This window comes from Amphiprion ocellaris, chromosome 11, assembly GCF_022539595.1.
Source record: "Amphiprion ocellaris isolate individual 3 ecotype Okinawa chromosome 11, ASM2253959v1, whole genome shotgun sequence".
NCBI classification, from domain to species: Eukaryota; Metazoa; Chordata; class Actinopteri; family Pomacentridae; genus Amphiprion; species Amphiprion ocellaris.
In genome coordinates this window covers 36,217,518-36,237,451 of record NC_072776.1, presented here as the reverse complement: position 1 = coordinate 36,237,451, position 19,934 = coordinate 36,217,518, and the positions used below count along the sequence as shown (strand labels likewise).

Sequence of the window (19,934 nt, the reverse complement as noted above, 5' to 3'; positions counted from 1 at the left end):
TAGAGAAATGCCCTCCAGTCTTTATAAGTAGACCTGAGCCTCAGACTGTGTTTGTTGGAAAGAGGGCAGTGATGCAGTGTGTAATAACTGGATCTGCTCCTCTCAGTGTTGTCTGGTTCAAAGACAGCCAGGCTTTGCCCACAGTGCCGACACACTACCAGACCTCTTGTGAAAAGAATAAGCACACTCTTGAGATAACCAAGCTGGAGGCAGCTGACCGGGGCCTTTATGTGTGCAAAGCTTCTAATAATGTTGGGACGGCTGAGTGCAGCGCAGAGCTGCGAGTTATTGATAAGCCCAACTTTGTGAAGCCCCTTGGTGCTGTCGCTGCCATGGTCGGAGCTCCTCTGCACCTGGAGTGTCAGGTAGATGAGGACACTGGAGTCTCCATCACCTGGACCAGAGACGGTAGAAAAGTCCATCAGTCTCCCGACTGTAAACTGTCTTTTGAGGATAAGACAGTCACTCTTGATATCCTGAAGACCACACTGAAAGACTGTGGGAACTATGTGTGTGTGGTGACTAATGAGGCCGGGAGTGTGTCTTGCTCCACGTCGGTGAAGGTCCAAGGTAAGAGCTGTCTAGTTAACTTTCATGGATACTGCAGCATTTGAAGCTTTTACAAATCTGCAGTACTGAAAATTGATGTCATTTTATTGTATGGTGTCCAGTTGACCTTTCTTTTTTAACCTCTTCTCTCTCCATGCTGCATTGTTGATTTTAACTGACTTCTCTGGCTCCATAATGGATCTTTTTAACCACACCTCTGCAGAGCCGCCAGTCTTTGTAAAGAGGCTGGAGGTCACCACTGTTTGGAAGCAAGGCAGTGCTGCTCGGCTGCAGTGCAGCGTCAAAGGATCCCCCGAGCTTCACACCGCCTGGTTCTTCAACAACAGCGAGCTGTCTGCTGGTGGCAGATACGCCATCAGTCTGAAAAATGGCGTCGCCACTCTTGAGATACAGGAAGTCATGTTGAGTGATGGTGGAAGCTACACCTGTGAGGTTCTCAATGAGTCTGGCTGTGAAAGCTGCAGCATTAAAGTAACAGTGAAAGGTGTGAACATTCAAGGAACTTTATGACCAACCTAAAGTTTTAGTCACAATAGGACCTCCTCTAACTGGATTGTATGTTCCCCTTTAGAACCTCCATGTTTCAGGAAGGAGCTAGTCTCTGTAGAGGCGGTCAGAGGATCGGTAGCTGTGTTGGAGTGTGAGATTTCAGGGTCTGCACCCTTTGAAGTGACTTGGAAAAAGAATAAGAAACGGCTGTCAGCAGATAAGAAGTTCAGAATAGTCTCACAGGGATGCCTGAGTTCTCTGGAGATCCACTCCTTTGAGAGCGCTGATGTTGGTGAATACGAATGTGTCGTATCAAATGAGGTTGGGTCAGTAACCTCAAAGTCTGGGGTTAAACAGAAAGGTTAGTGATGGGAAAACATCAGGACCAACATTTATGATATTGTTGTAGTCCTCTGGGCTGTTAATGACATTATCATGACACACCTTGTTATTTCAGAGCCGCCCATATTCTCAAAGAGAGTTGAAAGTGCTACAGCAGTGCTGGGAAACACAGTGAAGCTGCAGGGAACCCTGAAAGGCTCAGCTCCCATAGCCATCAAATGGGTGAAAGACTCTGAGCTGCTGAGAGATGATGATCCAAATGTCAAGATGATGTTTGAGAACAACGTTGCCAGCATCTCCTTCTCCTCTGTTGAGATGAAACATGGTGGCAAATACACCTGCCTGGCTGAAAATGAGGCGGGGCAGCAGAAATGCGAAGCTATGTTAACTATTCAAGGTTGGAAACATTCCTATTTATGAGAAGTATTTACACAGACGTAGCTGTTCCCTGAATCTAAAACTCATGTTGTATTTTAGAACCTGCTAGGATCTTAGAGAAAGCAGCGTCCATCAGTGTGACTGCAGGAGATTCGGCCACGCTGCAGTGCACCATCTCTGGAAGCCCAGAGCTCAAAGTGAAGTGGTTCAAAGACAGCAAGGAGATGATCAGTGGCCGTAAATATAAGATGACTCTGAAGGAGAACACGGCCATTTTAAAGATCCTCACTGCAGATAAAGGAGACACTTCAGAGTACAAGATGGAAGTGTCCAATGAAGTGGGAAAAGACCAGTGCTCCTGTTCAGTCACAGTCATAGGTCAGTTCTAGCATCATTAGCAGCAGTTTGAATGGTGCTCCTGGACAGCATGTCCATGTACATGTTTGGTGTGTTTCTTACACAGATCGAGCAGTTCCACCATCCTTCACCAAAACTCTGAAGAAGGTGGACGGCAGTGTTGGTAGTAGTGTTACCTTGGAGTGCAGAGTGGCTGGATCTCAGCCGATGGTTGTTACCTGGTACAAAGATGATAAAGAGATCCACAGTGATGACAGATTAAAGGTTGATTTCAGTGAGAGTTCAGCCTCTGTGGTGATAACTGGCCTGGACCAAAGCGATGGAGGAGTTTATACATGTCGGGCCTCCAATGATGCCGGCGAAAAAGAAACCAGCGGCACTTTGTCCATCAAAGGTTAGAGGAGCTGAACTAGGATGAAACAGTAGTTTGGCAGACTTTACAGGTGATACTGATTGGTTTGAACGTGTATGCCGTATTTCTTCCTTAATAACTCCAGAACCTCCAGTCTTCACGGTGAAACCTGAATCCCAGGACGCCTCACCGGCATCAAACGTTGTCCTAAAGGCGTCCTTCACTGGATCAGCTCCACTGGTTGTTAAATGGTTCAGAGAGGAGAGAGAGATTTTCACTGGAGGAAAGTGTTTCATAAAGAAAGACGCCTCTTCGAGCTCTTTGGAGCTCCACTCTGTGAAACCCAGTGATTCAGCTAAATACACCTGCCAGGTGTCCAACGATGCTGGGAAGGTGGACTGTACCACAGTCCTCTTTGTGAAAGGTGCTGTTTGGTTCTTTCTTCTACAGATGCATTGAATTGTTTCCCCCTCTGCTTTGATTTTGCTGTAATTATTACTGTTAATTTACAGAAGCTCCAACATTTACAATGAAGCCTGAGCCTTCACAGCTGCTCAGAACTGGACATCCTCTGAAGCTGTCCTGCAAAGTGCAGGGTTCTCCTGTCATTAGCGTCGCATGGTTCAGGAATGGCTCAGAGATCGTTTCAGACCGCAGACACTCGATGTCCTTTGACAGCTCGATGGCGTCGCTGCAGGTAGAGAGCTGCTCTGTTCAGGATAGCGGAGATTATGTTTGTGTGGCGTCCAGTGAAGCCGGCAGAGACCAGTGCAGCAGCTCGGTGACCGTCAAAGGTTGGTTCAGTCTCCAGCCACCTAGTCTAACCTCCTAGTCTCTGGCAGTCTGGTCCACAGCGTTTAGACCTGATTCCTCCCAGAAACACACTGGAGATCATCTACACAGACTAATTTCTACTTCAGAAACATATAGCTGGTTACCATGTTCCAACCACAAGAACCATCCCTGAAGAACCTGTTTTTAGGGAGGACAAAGTACTTTCTGGATGCTGATTGGTTAAACTCAGAGAGGACAACATGTTTCCTGTCCTCTTGATGTTCTTGTTTAGCAGCTTCTTCACACATACAGTTCTTTCCATATTCTAACAGAACAAACCTCCAGTGTTCTGTTTTCTACATAGAACTTCAGTTCTTCAGTAATTCTGTTTGTTCTGGTCGCTCTGAGTTGACGTTGAAGCTGCTGAATCCTACAGTGGAAAAGAAAAGAGCTAATTAAAGGGCTGTCCATTTTCAAATATCAGTGAGAACATTCAGTCTTCTGTTTCTGCTCTAGATGTCGTTTCCTAACATTTAGTGAAACATTCAGCGGTGACGGTGGAGAGTTTATCCTCTGAAGAACGCAGTGAATTCTGTGGACCAGACATGCCTCATCAGATTCTCCCTCAGGCCGCTAAACATCACATTTATTATGTTTTTTATAGAGTCTCCAGCGTTTACGAGGCCTTTTGAATCAGCCGAGCTCGTTAAAGGATCCGACATTATCTTGGAAGGAACCGTTTCAGGTTCTGCTCCGTTTGAAATAAGCTGTTTCCTCAACGATAAGCTGATCAGAAATGACAAAAGACATAAAGTCAGTGTTGAAAATGACACGATCACTCTTCACATCTTAAACTGTGAGAACGCTGACGCTGGAACGTACCAGTGCACCGTCACTAACGATGTCGGGGAGACATCTTGTTCTTACCACATTTCTCTAAAAGGTTAGTCAAAGAACAGCACCATGAGGGTCGTTCCACAACTGGAGGACATTTGGACTTCAAAATGTTAGAAACTAAACCTTCTCTTTTCCAGTTTTCTGCTCCATATCGATCAGTAATAGGTACTGATTAGCTCAGCTTCCACATCAATGGTAGCATTTTTCTTCCATGTTTTCTGTGTTGTTTGCTAACTCTAATCCATGCTAATGTGATCTTTTTCTCAGCAGTAGAAGCTAGATATTTAGCTGCTGTTACTGCTGACCAAGAGGACAAACTGACTGATGGAAAACAGTCCAAAGAATTAGTCTGATCCTGTTAATATGAGACAGAAAATGACAAAAACAAGACACAAAATGACAGAAACAAAACAGAAAATGACAGAAAGAAGACATAAAATGACAAAAACAAGACAGAAAATAACAAAATGAGAGAAAATGATAAAATAATGCACAAAACAACAAAACAAGACACAAAACAACAAAAACAAGACACAAAATGATAAAAACGAGACACAAAATGAACAAACGACACGAAACAACAAAAAGGAGACACAAAACAACAAAAACAAGGCACAAAATGACAAAAATGAGACAGAAAACAACAAAATAATACACAAAACAGCAAAAACAAGCCAGAAAATGACAAAAACAAGACATAAAACAACATAAACAAGACACAAAATGACAGAAACAAAACAGAAAATGACAGAAAGAATACATAAAATGACAAAAACAAGGCAGAAAATGACAAAATGAGAGAAAATGATAAAACAATAAACAAAACAACAAAACAAGACACAAAACATAAAAAACAAGACACAAAATGACAAAAACGAGACAAAAAATAAAAAAACAGGACATGAAACGACAAAAACGAGACAGAAAATGACAAAATGAGACAAAATGACAAAATAATACACAAAACAGCAAAAACCAGACAGAAAACGACAAAAACAAGACATAAAATGACAAAAACGAGACACAAAACAACAAAAACAAGATAAAACAACAAAAACAGGACACAAAATGACAAAATTGAGATAGAAAATGACAAAATAAGACAGAAAATGACAAAATGAGACAAAAAATGACAAAATAATACACTAGACAACAAAGCAAAATGCAAAATGACAAAAACGAGACACAAAATGAAAAAAACGAGACACAAAACAACAAAAACAGGACACAAAATGACAAAAACAGGACACAAAATGACAAAAATGAAACAGAAAACGACAAAATAATATACAAAACAGCAAAAACAAGACACAAAACGACAAAAACATCATCAGCAGGTTGTGCTAACAAGTTGTGGGACACGTTCCATATATAATAATTATTATTTAAAATATTATGTTGATTAAAAAATGTTCCCACAATTAAGAGACATCAATGGAAAAAAAAAAAGTAGATTTGAATAGAGTAGATTCTGTTTTATTAGAGGTTCAGTTTGGTCATCAGGGGAACAAGGGAAAAATGGCATTTTAGGGGAACTTGTAGTGTCTGATGTGTTACTTATCATATGGAATCTGGAATGTGTTCTCCTTTTAGAAGTTATCCTTATAAGGATTCCTATGTCAAAGATATTGATTGACATTGCTCTTAGGGGCTCTTGGGTCTAGGAGAAAGACTGACAGGACCCTCTGTTTGCTATGTTGGACTTTTAGCTGAAACCATTTGTTGTGACCTCATACTTGACCTTCTTGTCCAAAGCATATAAAATGACCACCAGCCTTTTGTTCGGGGGAGATTCATATTGGCTGGGGAACTCTCCACAGGCAAACCATGGTGCCTGTTCAGATGCTGTCTTATTTATGTAATAAATTATTATATTGAGCAAGTCAGTGTCACCGGACGTTTCTTCTTAACCTGCACATCACAAACATCAGAGAAACCACGACAAACTCCAGACTGATTTGGTATTTAAAATATTTTAAACATTCTTTTCTCTTAGTTTTTTTAGATTTGGTCTTAGGACAAGAACATTTACACACTACTGCATGTTTTAGGGTTTAATACGTGGATTATGGGATGTAGAATGTCCTCCAGTTCTGGAATGACTCATAAAATTTTGAGACAGTTTACCTCACTGCATGCTGCCAAATGGCTTACATTAAAATGTCTGTGGCATCTCAGCAGTATTTTCTCCATTCTGTACTTTTGTAGCCCTAAACTCTTGCATTTTATCACTACTGTCAGCAGACCGTGACATCGGGAGGTTTGAAATGTGGATTTTGTGTGTAACTGTTGCAGCCTTCAGTCTGATCTGTGGTCTTCTCCCACTAGAACCACCGTCATTTGTTCAGAGACTAGAGGACATGTCCTGCATGGTGGGCTCTGAGGTCTCTATGAGGTGCATGTTGTCTGGATCACTGCCCATGACTTTCTCCTGGATAAAGGATGATCATGAGCTCACAGAAGATGAGCATGTTAAGATGTCCGCTGAAACCAAGAGTGCCGTGTTGAATTTGAAAAACGCTCAGTTGTCACACGGCGGGAAGTATGTGTTTGAGGCCCAGAACAAGGCCGGGACTCAGAGATGTGCCGCTGTGCTCATAGTTACAGGTTTGTAGGATGTTTGTGGCTCTTCCTGTCTTAACCACCGCTGCTGTGATGTCTGCTTCATGTGTTGCTTTAACTTGGTGCTTGCTCATTCAGCTCTGAATGGTTTTGTCGTACCAGAACCAGCAAGTATTTCAGAACGAGCCAAGTTCATCAGTGTGACCCAGGGTGACCCGGCCAGGCTCGAATGCAGGTTCTCAGGCACCAAACCGCTCAGGTTCAGGTGGATGAAGGCAGGAAAGCCACTGACGGCCGGCCAGAGATACAGAATCCAGAACACAGACTGTAGCTCAGCGCTCTACATCATTAAAACAGGGACAAGCGATAGCGGTGAATACACCTTCCAGGTTTCAAATGCGGCCGGCTGCAGCTCTTGTGAAGCATCAGTTACTGTTTTAGGTCAGTTTATCCACAACTCTGATGTCTCTCTAAGATTTAGTTTTGAGTTAACAGCCGCAGTAACACTGTCTTTGCACTCTGTGTGTATCAGATCAGATTATTAAACCGTCCTTCATAAGAAAACTGAAGCCAACTGAAGGTATCAAAGGATCCTTCGCTAGTCTGGAGTGCCTCGTATCCGGCTCCCTGCCCATAACAGTACAGTGGTACAAAGATGAGAGAGAGATCCAGACTGATGACAAACACAAATGCACGTTCTTTGAGAATGTTGCTTTTCTGGAAATCTCTGACCTTGACACTGAAAACAGCGGCAGCTACACCTGCATCGCTACAAACAAAGCAGGAGCAGTGCAGTGCTCTGGGATCTTGTTTGTTAAAGGTTAGAGCTCAACTCGGCATCTTCTTCACTTTGATCCACAATCACTGTACATGTTCTAAAATCTGAGTTTTATCCACCTGCAGAACCACCATGTGTTCTTGAAAAGCCTGAATCTATGAATGTGTTGCCTGGATCAAAGGTCCTGTTTAATGTTCTGGTTTCTGGTACGCCGCCGCTGACCATCAAATGGTTTAAAAACAAGAAGGAGGTTCTATCCAGCGCCGACTGCTCTGTGGTTAAAGACAACACTTCCAGCTCTCTGGAGCTCTTCTTTGCCAAAACCTCCGACTCTGGAGACTATGTTTGTGAAATACAGAATGACGTGGGCTCCACCTCATGCCAGGCAGTGCTCTTTATCAAAGGTTAATGCTGGTCTCTCACATTTATTCTTCACTTTGCAGTGATCTCCATATTTAACTAACTTCTGTATGTATTTTTGCAGAACCTCCATTTTTCATAGAAAAACCTGAAGATGTTTCATCAGTCAGAGTAGGAGACAGGAAGGTGTTTGAGTGTCAGGTTTCTGGTACTCCTCAGATCTCTGTGCGTTGGTTCAGAGACGGAGCTGAGATTCTTCAAAGTGTTCATCACAGGATGTCATTTCTAAACTCTGCAGCCACTTTAGAGATTTGTCAGGTTAGTGAGCTTCACAGCGGGAAATACTTCTGCAAGGCTTCCAACGAGGCCGGCACTGAGAGCTGCTGTTTTGAGCTGGAAGTCAAAGGTTGGTTCTTCTTTACATGTTTACATCTAGTTAGTTACAATCCAGCTAAATATTGCAGTGTCACTCTAGAGTGATTTGCTTTGTTATTCCAGAGCCTCCTTGTTTTGTTGAAGAGCTGTCGTCTCTGGAGGTGGTTAAAGGTTCCACGGCTGTGTTTGCTTGCAAAGTGGCAGGAAGTCCTCCTCTTAATGTCACATGGTTCAAAGATAAGAAACCAATCAAATCCAGCCAAAAGCATGTTATTGTTGATGGTGAAAATATGGGCTTGAAAATCCAAGACTGTAAGGTGGAGGATGTTGGTACTTACAGGTGTGTGGTAGCCAATGAGGTTGGAAGCTGTGCCGGCTTCGCATTGTTGTCTCTGAAAGGTTGGTTCTACTGATGACTGCACACAGCATCAGACATACACAACTGAACTCTTCCCCATGTTACAAACATCTTTCCTTCCCATCAGTCCCTCCAACATTTGTTCAGAGGATAGAAAATGTGTCCACTGTCCTGGGAGACGTGGCAGTCTTTAGCTGCTCGGTGGAAGGATCTCCACCTCTCTCTGTTCAGTGGCTAAAAGATGAGACCTGGATCCCAGAGGATCCAAACATCAAGAGATCCTTTCAGAACAATGAGGCCACTCTCAGGATTCCTGCCTGTGAGGCGACTCATGGTGGGAAATACACCTGCCAGGTGGTAAATGAGGTGGGGCAGGACAGCTGCTTCGCCACCCTCACTGTAGAAGGTACTTCATATGCCTAACATCTAGCTAGCTCTAACTGCAGTAACCAGCACACTCACCTCTTTCTCCTGGTGTTGTAGAACCTCCTTCGATCCAAGAGAAGCCAGAGGTGGTCAAAGTGACCCGTGGAGATCCGGTCAGTCTTGAGTGCAGAGTAGCTGGAAGTGCTCAGTTAAGTGTCAGATGGATGAGACGAGACAAAGAGCTCCAGTCCAGCAGAAAACATCATCTCTGCTTTGAGAACAACATCAGCAGTTTTAACATCCAGTCTGCTCAGCAGGAAGACGGCGGAGAATATCTGTTCGAAGTCAGAAACTCTGTGGGAAGTTGTAGCTGTAGAGTCATGCTTGTAGTTTTAGGTTTGTCAAATCATTTAAACTCTTTCAGAACAAATGATTTAAATTATAGAACTGTTGTCTTTTACTGATTATGTTTTTAACATTGCTTTATACAGAAGAGGTAACTCCTCCCACATTCATTAGAAAATTTAAAAACATCCAAGCGATTATGGGTTCAGTGGTTACCATGGAGATCAAAGTGACTGGTTCTCTTCCACTGTCGGTCGAATGGAGCAAAGGGAAGCAAAAACTCACCGACAGCTTAAAGTACAAACTAGTGCACGTTGAACATACGGCATCCCTGCAGCTGAAGCTGGCTGAAGGTTCTGATACAGGAGAGTATTCCTGCAGAGTCTCCAACCAGGCAGGCAGCTGCGTGTGCAGTGGAGTTCTTACAGCTAAAGGTTAGCATTCAGACCTTATGAAAGGCTCAGCTCACAGGCTGGTAGCCGTGTATCATAACCATGTCTCTGTATGGGTTCTAGTGCCACCGACCTTCATAACCGAGCCCAAGTCTCAGGCTGTTCCTCCAAACTCTGCTGTGCTCTTCAGAAGTGTCTTTGAAGGAACGCCTCCGTTTACAGTGAAATGGTTCAAGCATGACATGGAGCTGATCAGTGGACCTTCATGTACCGTTAGACTGGAGACATACTCCTCCTCTGTAGAGCTCCACTCAGTCGGGACGCTGCAGAGTGGGATTTATTCCTGTCGAGTTAGCAACGAGGCAGGAGCAGTGAACAGTGCAGCAGAGTTGTTGGTGAAAGGTTGGACTATTCTCTTTTTTTGTCCACCCCCATCACCGCTCATCTTTTTTTATTTTCACAGCTCCTCTTTCTTCATTTTCATTTTCTCCACCTGACCACTTCACCATTTACTTTCTTTGCAGGGATATCTTTGTTGTCACAGCATCCGGTCACCTTCCCCATCCTCCATCCATCACAGTGACTGTTCCTTTGTTGCACATTAGTAACTTGATCTTTTTTTGACTTTGCAGAGCCTCCTCAGTTTGTCCTGAAATTGCCTCCTACTACCTTTGTGAAGCAGTGTGAAGGACACCGTTTCGAATGCCAGGCCTCCAGCGCTTGCAACCTGCAAATGTGCTGGTACAAAAATGACCAAAAGATAGTGGACGGAAACAACTATAAAATAATGTTTGTCGAGTCGACCGCGTACCTCCAGCTGTGCAGCACAAGGTTTGAGGATAACGGAGTCTACACATGTGAGGCTCATAATGATGCTGGCAGTGCGAGCTGCAGCACCATTCTTACAGTCCAAGGTCAGCTACCCAACAGATATCCAGGATACACCGTGTTGTGTTGTGAACTTGTGTAGCATGAAAAAGAAGGAATGAAGATGCAGATTTTGACAATACGGTTTGAGTTTGACTTGGTGTGGATGTTTTTAGAACCCTGTTTTCAAAATGTGAGCATTGACTCCAACATTCCCACTCCCTGTTTCAGCTCAGAGTCAGATTTCTGTCCTTTGGTGTGTCCTATAGCATGACCTCTTTCAGAGAGACCCTTTATCCTACTTTTGGTGAAATGACCTACTAGACTCCTCATTGACCTTTCCATGTTCCTTTCTCTGATCCTGCTGATGTGACCCTCCCTCCCATCATAGCATGAACGTAACAGTCTTTGTTTTTTGTGAGCGTCTGGATGGAAACCTCTAGCATGGCCTGAACTTTAGCATGACCCTCTCCAAGACTTTAGATCCAGTGGAACTGCCCGGATGAACTGCTTGCCGTGAAGACTTGCTTGTCGGTGAATTTTACTTCTGTTAATATATCTCGATATATCTTCCAGAGTCCCCATCCTTTACTAAGACTCCGAACCCAGTGGAGGGCATTAAAGGGAAAGATGCCAGTCTGCACTGTGAGATGTATGGCACTGCACCTTTCCAGGTTAACTGGTACAAAGACAGAAGACCTCTAAAGGAGAGTAGAAAATACAAGATGGTCAGTGTAGGCAGCTCTGCCACGCTTCATGTCATGAAGCTGCAGCTGGATGACGCTGGAGTTTATGAGTGCATGGTGTCAAACAATGTAGGAAGTGAAACCTGCCGCACCACCATGACTCTCAAAGGTCAGTACAGCTTCAGTGGCTTTTCCTCAAGGCTTAGTCTAGATGTGATCTCCTGTCCTCACCTGTGATCTTTCCATCACCGTTCAGAACAACCAGCGTTTGTGAAGAAGCTGGCCAACCAGTCGGTGAAAGTCGGTCAGCAACTGACTCTGACCGCCACAGTGAAGGGCTCAGACCTGACAGTGTCCTGGGTTCAGGACAAAGATCACGTCCTCAGAGATGGTGACAACAGGAAGATCACCTTTGAGAACAATGTGGTGACTCTTGTAGTTCCCAAAGCTGACTCGAACACAGCTGGAAAATACACCTGCCAGCTGAGGAGTGACTCTGGAGTTGTGGAGTCTGTCTCCCAAGTGACCGTTCTAGGTTTGTAGCACTCCAGACTCTATTCTGTTGCTTCCAATGACAGCGTAAGGATTCGTTTAGCTTAACATCTTCTTCCCTAACTTCTAGAACCTGCTGCTATCGTGGATAGCCCAGAGTCCTTGAATGTGAAATCAGGAGAAAGTGCAGCTCTTGAGGTAACAGTATGTGGCTCACCAGAGCTGAAGACTAAGTGGTTCAAGGATAACAAAGAGCTGTCTGCTGGTGCCAAGTACCAGATGTCCTTCTCAAAGAAGGTAGCCACTCTGAAGATTCGGTCTGCAGACAAAGCAGATGCTGGAGAATACAAACTAGAGGTTACTAATCATGTTGGCACTGCCTTGAGCAAAACTAAGCTCTCTGTCTCAGGTTGGTGTCCAGGGAACAGACGGCCATCACTTATAATTCTGTTTTCTCATTTCATGTAGCAGTCAGCTCAGAGTTATAACTTGTTGTTTTTTGACAACAGATAAGTTGATTCCACCGAGTTTCATAAGGAAACTGAGAGACACCCACCTTGTTGTGGGCAAGCCTGGTGAGATGGAGTGTAAGGTCTCCGGCTCGGCTCCTTTAACAACCTCCTGGTTCCACAACGGCCAGGAGATCAAGAGCGGGCCGAACTACGACATTAGCTGCACCGATAACAACTGCAGACTCAGAGTTCCGTCTATCAGGATGTCCGACTCTGGCAAATACACATGTAAAGCTGTGAACGCTGCAGGAGCCAGTGAGACAAGCGCTTCGATGAATGTAACAGGTCAGTAGGCGTGAAGAAGAGATCCTTAAAGGAGCCGGCATCAGGGTCGTTACAGAAATTTAATCTGACAACACATCTTTTTTATGTGAACCCAGAACCTCCATCTTTTGTGGAAACACCCGAAGCGAAAGAAACACTGCCTGGCAAAAATGTGTCGTTCTCGGCGAAAGTGAAAGGCAGCGCCCCCCTGAGGGTAAAATGGTTCAGGGGACCCAAGGAGATGCTGCAGGGTCGAGGCTGTGATATTTCCCTGAAGGAGGACGTCGCCACTCTGGTGCTGAACCGGGTGGAAACGTCCCACGCAGGCGAATACACCTGCCAGATCATTAACAGTGCAGGGAAGGAAAGCTGCCCAGTTTATCTGTTTGTGAAAGGTTTGTTAGCATGATGCATATCTTTTTTTAGCCAATTCAGAAGGTGAATTTGATGTAACTGATGTTGGAATTACCTTCCTCAGAACCAGTCCACTTTGTGAAGAAGCTGAGGGACATTTCCTCTGAAAAGGGTAAACCACTGAGGCTCGAGGTCACATTTGCTGGAACCCCCAGAGTAAATGTGACCTGGAAGAAGGACGGTAAACTCATCTGGGCCTCGTATCAGTACAATGTGATCACAACAGACACCTCCTGCATCCTGGAGGTTCTGAACTCTGACAGGCTGGAGGCCGCCGGTAGATACTCTTGCGAAGTAGACAACGGAGTCGGAAGTGACAGATGCGAAGCACAAGTGTCTATTCTAGGTAAAATGAGTAGCGTGTGCATGATGTTGTTCTGAGTTCTGTAGTTTAATGATCACTCATTCATTCACTCTCATTTGTTCATCCAAACCTCAACATCTGTAGTCTATTAAACCCTCATCCTCATCTTTCACTTCAGAGCGACCGTACTTTGTTGACAAGATGGAGCCGGTGGTGGTAACCGTGGGTGACACAGTTACCCTGAAATGCCATGTTGCAGGAACTCCTGACATCTCTGTAGGTTGGTTCAAAACTGACGCGAAGCTGCGCAAGTCCAGCACTTGTTCAACAGACTTTTCAAATGGTGTTGCCACTCTGAAACTGACAAAAACGACCAAGTTCGATCACGGTGAATACGTCTGCCAGGCCGAGAACCGGGTCGGTTCTGCCTCCGCCAGCTGTCACGTAACGGTCAAAGGTGATGCTTGTTTTCCAAAGTTCTTTCTTCTACAATTATGAATCGTGCTGTGATTTAAGTTTTAAAGATACATTTTGTCCAAATGTAGCGGTTTCCCACATTTATAACAGAAACTTATAATTAGCGTCTTGTGATTATAAATGAAACTGACCTAAAGTTTACCTCTGGAGTAAAGTACAACTCCTGGAGAAATCTAGCTTAGTCTTAGCATATCTCTAGTGCTTTTACACTTCATCAATAACAGCTACATTAACGGTGATATAGGGGCTTAATGCATGGCAACATAACAATGAGCACATCTCTAAAATCAGCTTGCTTCTCTCAGAACCTGTGCGTTTTATCACGAAGCTGGAGGACACTACTTTCTTAGTCGGTCAGCCGCTGAAGCTGGTGTGCATGTTCAGCGGGAGCCAGAGGGTTTACGTCACCTGGAAGAAGGACAGCAAGCTGATCTGGGCCTCCTACAAGTACAACGTTGAAACTACTGATTCCAGCTGCGTTCTGGAGGTCCTCAACAGCGACAGGCCCGAAGCAGCTGGAACTTACACTTGTGAAATTTCCAACGACGCTGGAAGCGACGTCTGCCACGCTCGTGTCAGCTTAGGTAACATCACAAACCCTTAACACACCATCTGCTCTCAGTGCAACAACTAACCGTAGACAACAATGGCCCTCTGCTGTTGTTTAGTAGGCTCCTGTAGGACTAATAAAATGACCTCAGTTAGTGCTTTACCTGCCTGCTAGCTTAGCATAATGTAGGCTACATGCAACTAACCCAACCATTGCTTCTCTCAGAACCACCTCGCTTTGTGAAAAAGCTGGGAGACACATATTTCAGACTCCGTGAGCCTTTGGCCCTGAAGTGCATGTACACTGGTAGCCAGAGAATGAATGTGACCTGGAAGAAGGACGGAAAACTCATCTGGGCGTCGTACAAGTACAACGTCAAGACCACCAATGACACCTGCATCTTGGAAGTCCTCAACAGCGACCGAGAAGAAGCTGTTGGAAAATACACGTGTGAAATATCTAATGCTGGAGGCAGTGATATCTGCCACGCTAACATTAAACTAGGTAACCACCTAACAACTCACCTCATCATTACTTTACAAGCCTTAACTAAACCATCTGAATCCTCTCTGTGTCCATCTTGTGTCATGTAACCAAATGCTAAACACCATTGCTCATTGTCTAATCCCATAACTGCTAACTTATTTCTCAGAACCTGTTCGCTTCGTGAGAAAACTAAGAAACACCTTCTATAAAATCAGCTATCCTCTGACGCTGGAGTGCAAGTTCACGGGCAGCCAGAGGATTTATGTCAGCTGGATGAAGGACGGTAAACCCATCTGGGCGTCATACAAATACAATGTCAAAACTACCAACTTCTCCAGCAGCCTGGAGGTCCTCAACAGTGACTGTCGGGAAGCCGTCGGGAAATATTCGTGCGAAATTTCCAACTCTGAGGGCACTGCTATCTGCCATGCTATGGTTAAGATAGGTAAAGCCACTAACAAATGCACCCCACGACCATCATCACTGCTGATTTTAGTTCATTTACAGAATTTAAGGGGCAAAAATTATCACATTTTCCAGCTAACCCCCTCCAGCCCTTTTACAAAAATATGTAACCTCATATAACCTGCAGCTAACATCAGCGTTGCTTCCTGTAGAACCAGTGCGCTTTACAAAGGAGCTGGAAGACACAACTTTCAGGCTCGGCCAGCCGCTGTCGCTGTACTGTGCTTACAGCGCCAGCCCCAGGGTGTATGTGAGCTGGAGGAAGGACGGGAAGCCGATCTGGGCCTCCTACAAGTACAACGTCCAGACCACAGATAACTGCTGTGTCCTGGAGGTCCTGAACAGCGACCGGCTGGAAGCAGCAGGCAGATACTCCTGTGAGATCGCTAACTCTGAGAACTCTGCTGTCTGCTCCACTCAGGTCCAACTAGGTAAAACAGGAAGGATCACAGCGAGGCTCATTAGCTTCAGTTTTTATTTTAGTGATATTGCTGTAAAAAGGGGACTTCATCTATTACTGCCTTAACATTCAGCATTAGTCTGTCCTGTTAATGTTCTTTAAAAATAAACAGACTTTTGACATATTTGTCCTCTTCAGACTGTAAAAAATTAAGCATTTAGATACAAGATTAGATAGGATAAAAAGATAATAAAGTCAAGCTTCAGTTTTAATATTCGCTGTGTGATAGATTTAAAACATGAAATTAACTCATACAACACTATCAGAAGTGTGACCATCACACAAAGACATGAAACCACCAACTAAACAAGTTAAACTGAGTCAGACGCTGCAGATTATACTCAGCTGCAGCCTTTTGCTCATTTTTTGTTTAATTTGAAATTGAGATTTAAAGTTATTACAAACTGAAATCAATGGGCGTTAGCTGTGTATTTTTTTTAGCTTATTTGCTAACTCTATATCATATAACTTCACTCATCTTTCTCACAGTTGAAACTAACGGCTAACATCTTGCCTCCTGTAGAACCTGTGCACTTCGTGAAACAGCTGGAAGACATGACCTTTAGGGTTGGCCAGCCTCTGAGGCTTCAGGTCTCGTACACCGGCAGCAAGCATGTTTATGTGAGCTGGAGAAAAGATGGAAAGCCAATCTGGGCTTCCTATAAGTACAACGTCAAGACCACGGACAGCTCGTGTGTCTTGGAGGTTCTCAACAGTGACCGGGAAGAAGCTGCTGGCAGATATTCCTGTGAAATGTCCAACGCTAGCAGCTCAGCTGTGTGTCACGCTAATGTCCGCCTAGGTAACCGCCCCTAACCATCCATTTCCTGCTTGGCTAACAGGTTACACTACATGACTAACACCGCTGTTACTTCTCTCAGAACCAGTGCGCTTCTTGAAAAAGCTTGAAGACACGTCGTACCGTCTGGGCGGTCCTTTAAGTCTGATGTGCACATTTACCGGCAGTCAGCGAGTGCACGTGAACTGGACAAAGGATGGAAAGCCCATCTGGGCTTCGTATGAATATAACATGAGGACCAGCAGCTCCTCGTCTGTCCTGGAAGTACTCAATAGTGACCGAGAGGAAGCAACCGGAGTCTATTCATGTCAAGTCTCTAATGCAGAAGGTTCTGCCGTCTGTGACGCTTATGTAGTTTGCAAAACCTCTAAGAAAGGTATAACCTCACCTCAACCTGCACACTAACGTCAAACATTTGCTAAAGCAAAGCTACAGACAGCCCAAGTTTCATCCCACTCCCAGACCAGCTTCGGTTCCAGTTGCTTTTACTGCTCAGCTTTCAAACAGGACGTGATTCTTTCATATTTCAGACACGAAAAGAAGAAAATATGAATATGTTGGTTCATTAGTAGGAGTTACCATTATGATCTGTGCATCACGTTTGAAGATGCGTTTCCTCATATGTTCTGCATACAATCTGCTAAAATTCCATCCAATCAAAGAGAAGCTTTTGAGCCACATGTGGATGGTTCACATGGACTCTGAAAATGTACATAAAATTAAAAATGAATCCCAGTTCAGATGATGTTCAGACTGTTCCAGACTGAATCTATGAACAAACAGATGGCTAGTGGTTTCCTACTCATTACCTGTGTTTTTATAATTTGGTTGAATCTGAGTGTGGGCTCATGCTTCTCGACAATTTTTTTGTTCACGGTTCCTGACAAATAGATGCATTCAAATCAACCACAATGACCTGATAAGGCTTTGATTTTAGGCCTGATCTCAGAATCATCCGTCCGTTCACTGAGCAGGTGTTGGCTCGGGAGTCGGTGGGACTTTGGCTCTCTGTATTTAATTCTCCTCTTCATATAATTCATTTAATGTTCACTGACTTTCATCCATGAATTATAATTACAGATTCAAATTTGAATTGTAATTATAACGTCTGCTTGCTCCCCATCACCTCTGCATCTAACAACCATCACTGCTTCTCACAGAACCTGCTCGCTTCATCAGGAAGCTGGAAAACACCACGTTCAGAGTCGGCCAGCCGCTGACGCTTAGAGTCGCGTTCATCGGTAGCCAGAGAATAAACGTGAGCTGGAGGAAGGACGGGAGGCCGATCTGGGCCTCGTATCAGTACAATGTGAAGACCACAGACTGCAGCTGCGTGCTGGAGGTCCTGAACAGCGACCGAGAGGAGGCTCGTGGAAGATACACTTGTGAAATTTCCAACGCCGAAGGCTCCGATATTTGCCATGCTTATGTGAAACTAGGTAACACTAACCGGCAGCACAGAGCTGGTGGTTCTCACCAGTCATTTAATGCATGAAGTCAATAATACCAGAGACAACAACTAATGCTACTCACATAGGTTTTTCCAGAGCCTGTTACCGTTCTTACCTTCATGTATGAATAAAGCTCCACTCACATAGCTCTCCGTCTACACATGGAAAGATCCGTGGATTCTGCTGGATTCTGAGCAGTCACATAGTCTTTGGTCTTCGGCATGCAAACATCACTGGTTTCTGTGGCTCATGTCAACATTGCTTCTCTCAGAACCCGTTCACTTTGTCAAGAAGCTGGAGGACGTCTTCCATGAGCTGGGTAAACCCCTGAGGCTGGAGTGCTCTTACAGTGGCAGCCAGAGGGTTTATGTGACCTGGACGAAGGACGACAAGCTCATCTGGGCTTCTTACCAGTACAACGTCAAAACCACCGACTCCTCCTGCGTTCTGGAGGTCCTCTACAGCGACAGAGCCAGTGCCGCCGGAAAATACACTTGTGAAATTTCCAATGCGGAGGCAACTGACACCTGTCACGCTCATGTTAAAATAGGTAACACGTTAACAACCCATCTGTCCATCTCATCTCCATTCAGTTACTAACCTCTAGTGCAGTCATCGTTCCTGTGGTAACGTACTTGTTGGTAATCAGGAGGAGGTTTGTCCTGTGGAGTCCTGGATGATGCTGTGTTAAGGGTTGACTCGTCCTGTGGTTGGCAGGTTTGGAAGGAAAAAGACTTTGTAAGGAGTTGAGGTGTAAGAGCATGATTTCAGTGTTGTTATGGTCAGATTTGTGTAGAAATGTTTGTTCCTAAGGTTGATGTTCTGTGTTTTGTTTGCTATGTGTTGCTGGTTGTTTGTTTGCTGTCCTGCATTGTCCTGCGTTATTTCCTTTACGTTGTGGTAAAGGCCCAGTGGCCTGGCAAAGGATCATTAGATTTCGAACCTTCTATACATCTCAGCTCGGCCTGATTTTCTTCACTTTCTCCCCACTAACAGAGCGCAAAGTCCCTCCAAACTTCACCAAGAGGCCCTCTGAGTCCATGATGGATTCAGTGGGTAAGACGGTAAAGATGGAGGGTCGAGTGTCAGGCTCTCAGCCTCTGACCATCACCTGGTTCAAGGACAACAGCGAGATCTTCGCCTCGAACAAATATGAGGTCAGCTTCAAGAACAACATGGCCGTGCTGAGCGTCAGAGACTCCACCCCCTCTGACAGCGGTGTGTACACTTGCGAGGCCTCCAATGAAGCTGGCAAAGCTTCGTGTCGGGTTTCTCTCAGCGTCTCAGGTACGAGTGTCGGCTCATCTCCATCAATCATTTATCTGAAACCAGTTCTGTTGAGGCTTCATGGCCCAAACCAACTGGACTACACCATAGCAGTAAACTATAATTAGTTTCCATGTTAGTTATACTTTGCATGTATCATCTGTCTTATCATGCATGTGTCAAACTGTGTGTTTTATGGTCCTTGTGTCCCCCCCCCCACCTCTCTACCTCTACCCCTCTATCTCTTCCCCTCTACCTCTATCCCTTTATCTCTACCTCTTCTGTCCCTCTCAACCCATCCGGCCAGCAGGCAGATGGTTCCCCCCACATTAGAGCCGGGTTCTGCTCGAGGTTTTTTTCCCTGTTAAAAGGGTGTTTTCCTGCCACTGTCTCCTTAGGGCTGCTCTGGGGGTTCAGGCATATGGGTTCTGTAAAGCGTCTTGAGACAATTTGACTGTAATTGGCACTATATAAATAAAATTGAATTGAAATTGAATTGACTTATGTCTTAGCACAGTTAATCCCTTTTAAATCTTTTGGGCCTCTGCAAAATTTGGACTGAAGCCACCAATAACTGAGGCTACATCCAGGCAAATATATGAAAACAAGTCTGTGAATATCTCCAGAGTTCCAGGTCCTTGATGTCTATAGAATGTAGAAAGTTCTAGAGTAGACAACTGCACAATTATCGGTAAGTCTACTCTTGAACTTTCTACAGGGGACATTGTCCTTTCTTGCTTCCAGTC

The 19,934-nt window shown here is 44.6% G+C and overlaps 1 protein-coding gene across 1 annotated transcript in view; it reads left to right on the top strand.

Annotated features, from left to right (window-relative positions):
* Positions 1 to 19,934, top strand: part of ttn.1 (titin, tandem duplicate 1) — a 198,399-nt gene that overhangs the window by 39,265 nt on the left and 139,200 nt on the right. Inside the window, exons 43-69 of the mRNA XM_055015241.1 lie at positions 4 to 570; positions 773 to 1,054; positions 1,142 to 1,420; positions 1,517 to 1,798; positions 1,879 to 2,157; positions 2,243 to 2,530; positions 2,634 to 2,912; positions 3,001 to 3,282; positions 3,927 to 4,205; positions 6,488 to 6,766; positions 10,328 to 10,609; positions 11,139 to 11,417; positions 11,505 to 11,783; positions 11,871 to 12,149; positions 12,250 to 12,537; positions 12,633 to 12,911; positions 12,995 to 13,276; positions 13,413 to 13,691; positions 14,017 to 14,295; positions 14,487 to 14,765; positions 14,914 to 15,192; positions 15,365 to 15,643; positions 16,196 to 16,474; positions 16,554 to 16,847; positions 17,632 to 17,910; positions 18,194 to 18,472; positions 18,919 to 19,209. Of these exons, the coding sequence (XP_054871216.1) occupies positions 4 to 570; positions 773 to 1,054; positions 1,142 to 1,420; positions 1,517 to 1,798; positions 1,879 to 2,157; positions 2,243 to 2,530; positions 2,634 to 2,912; positions 3,001 to 3,282; positions 3,927 to 4,205; positions 6,488 to 6,766; positions 10,328 to 10,609; positions 11,139 to 11,417; positions 11,505 to 11,783; positions 11,871 to 12,149; positions 12,250 to 12,537; positions 12,633 to 12,911; positions 12,995 to 13,276; positions 13,413 to 13,691; positions 14,017 to 14,295; positions 14,487 to 14,765; positions 14,914 to 15,192; positions 15,365 to 15,643; positions 16,196 to 16,474; positions 16,554 to 16,847; positions 17,632 to 17,910; positions 18,194 to 18,472; positions 18,919 to 19,209 (7,881 nt within the window). The remainder of the gene's footprint in view (positions 1 to 3; positions 571 to 772; positions 1,055 to 1,141; positions 1,421 to 1,516; positions 1,799 to 1,878; positions 2,158 to 2,242; positions 2,531 to 2,633; positions 2,913 to 3,000; positions 3,283 to 3,926; positions 4,206 to 6,487; positions 6,767 to 10,327; positions 10,610 to 11,138; positions 11,418 to 11,504; positions 11,784 to 11,870; positions 12,150 to 12,249; positions 12,538 to 12,632; positions 12,912 to 12,994; positions 13,277 to 13,412; positions 13,692 to 14,016; positions 14,296 to 14,486; positions 14,766 to 14,913; positions 15,193 to 15,364; positions 15,644 to 16,195; positions 16,475 to 16,553; positions 16,848 to 17,631; positions 17,911 to 18,193; positions 18,473 to 18,918; positions 19,210 to 19,934) is intronic.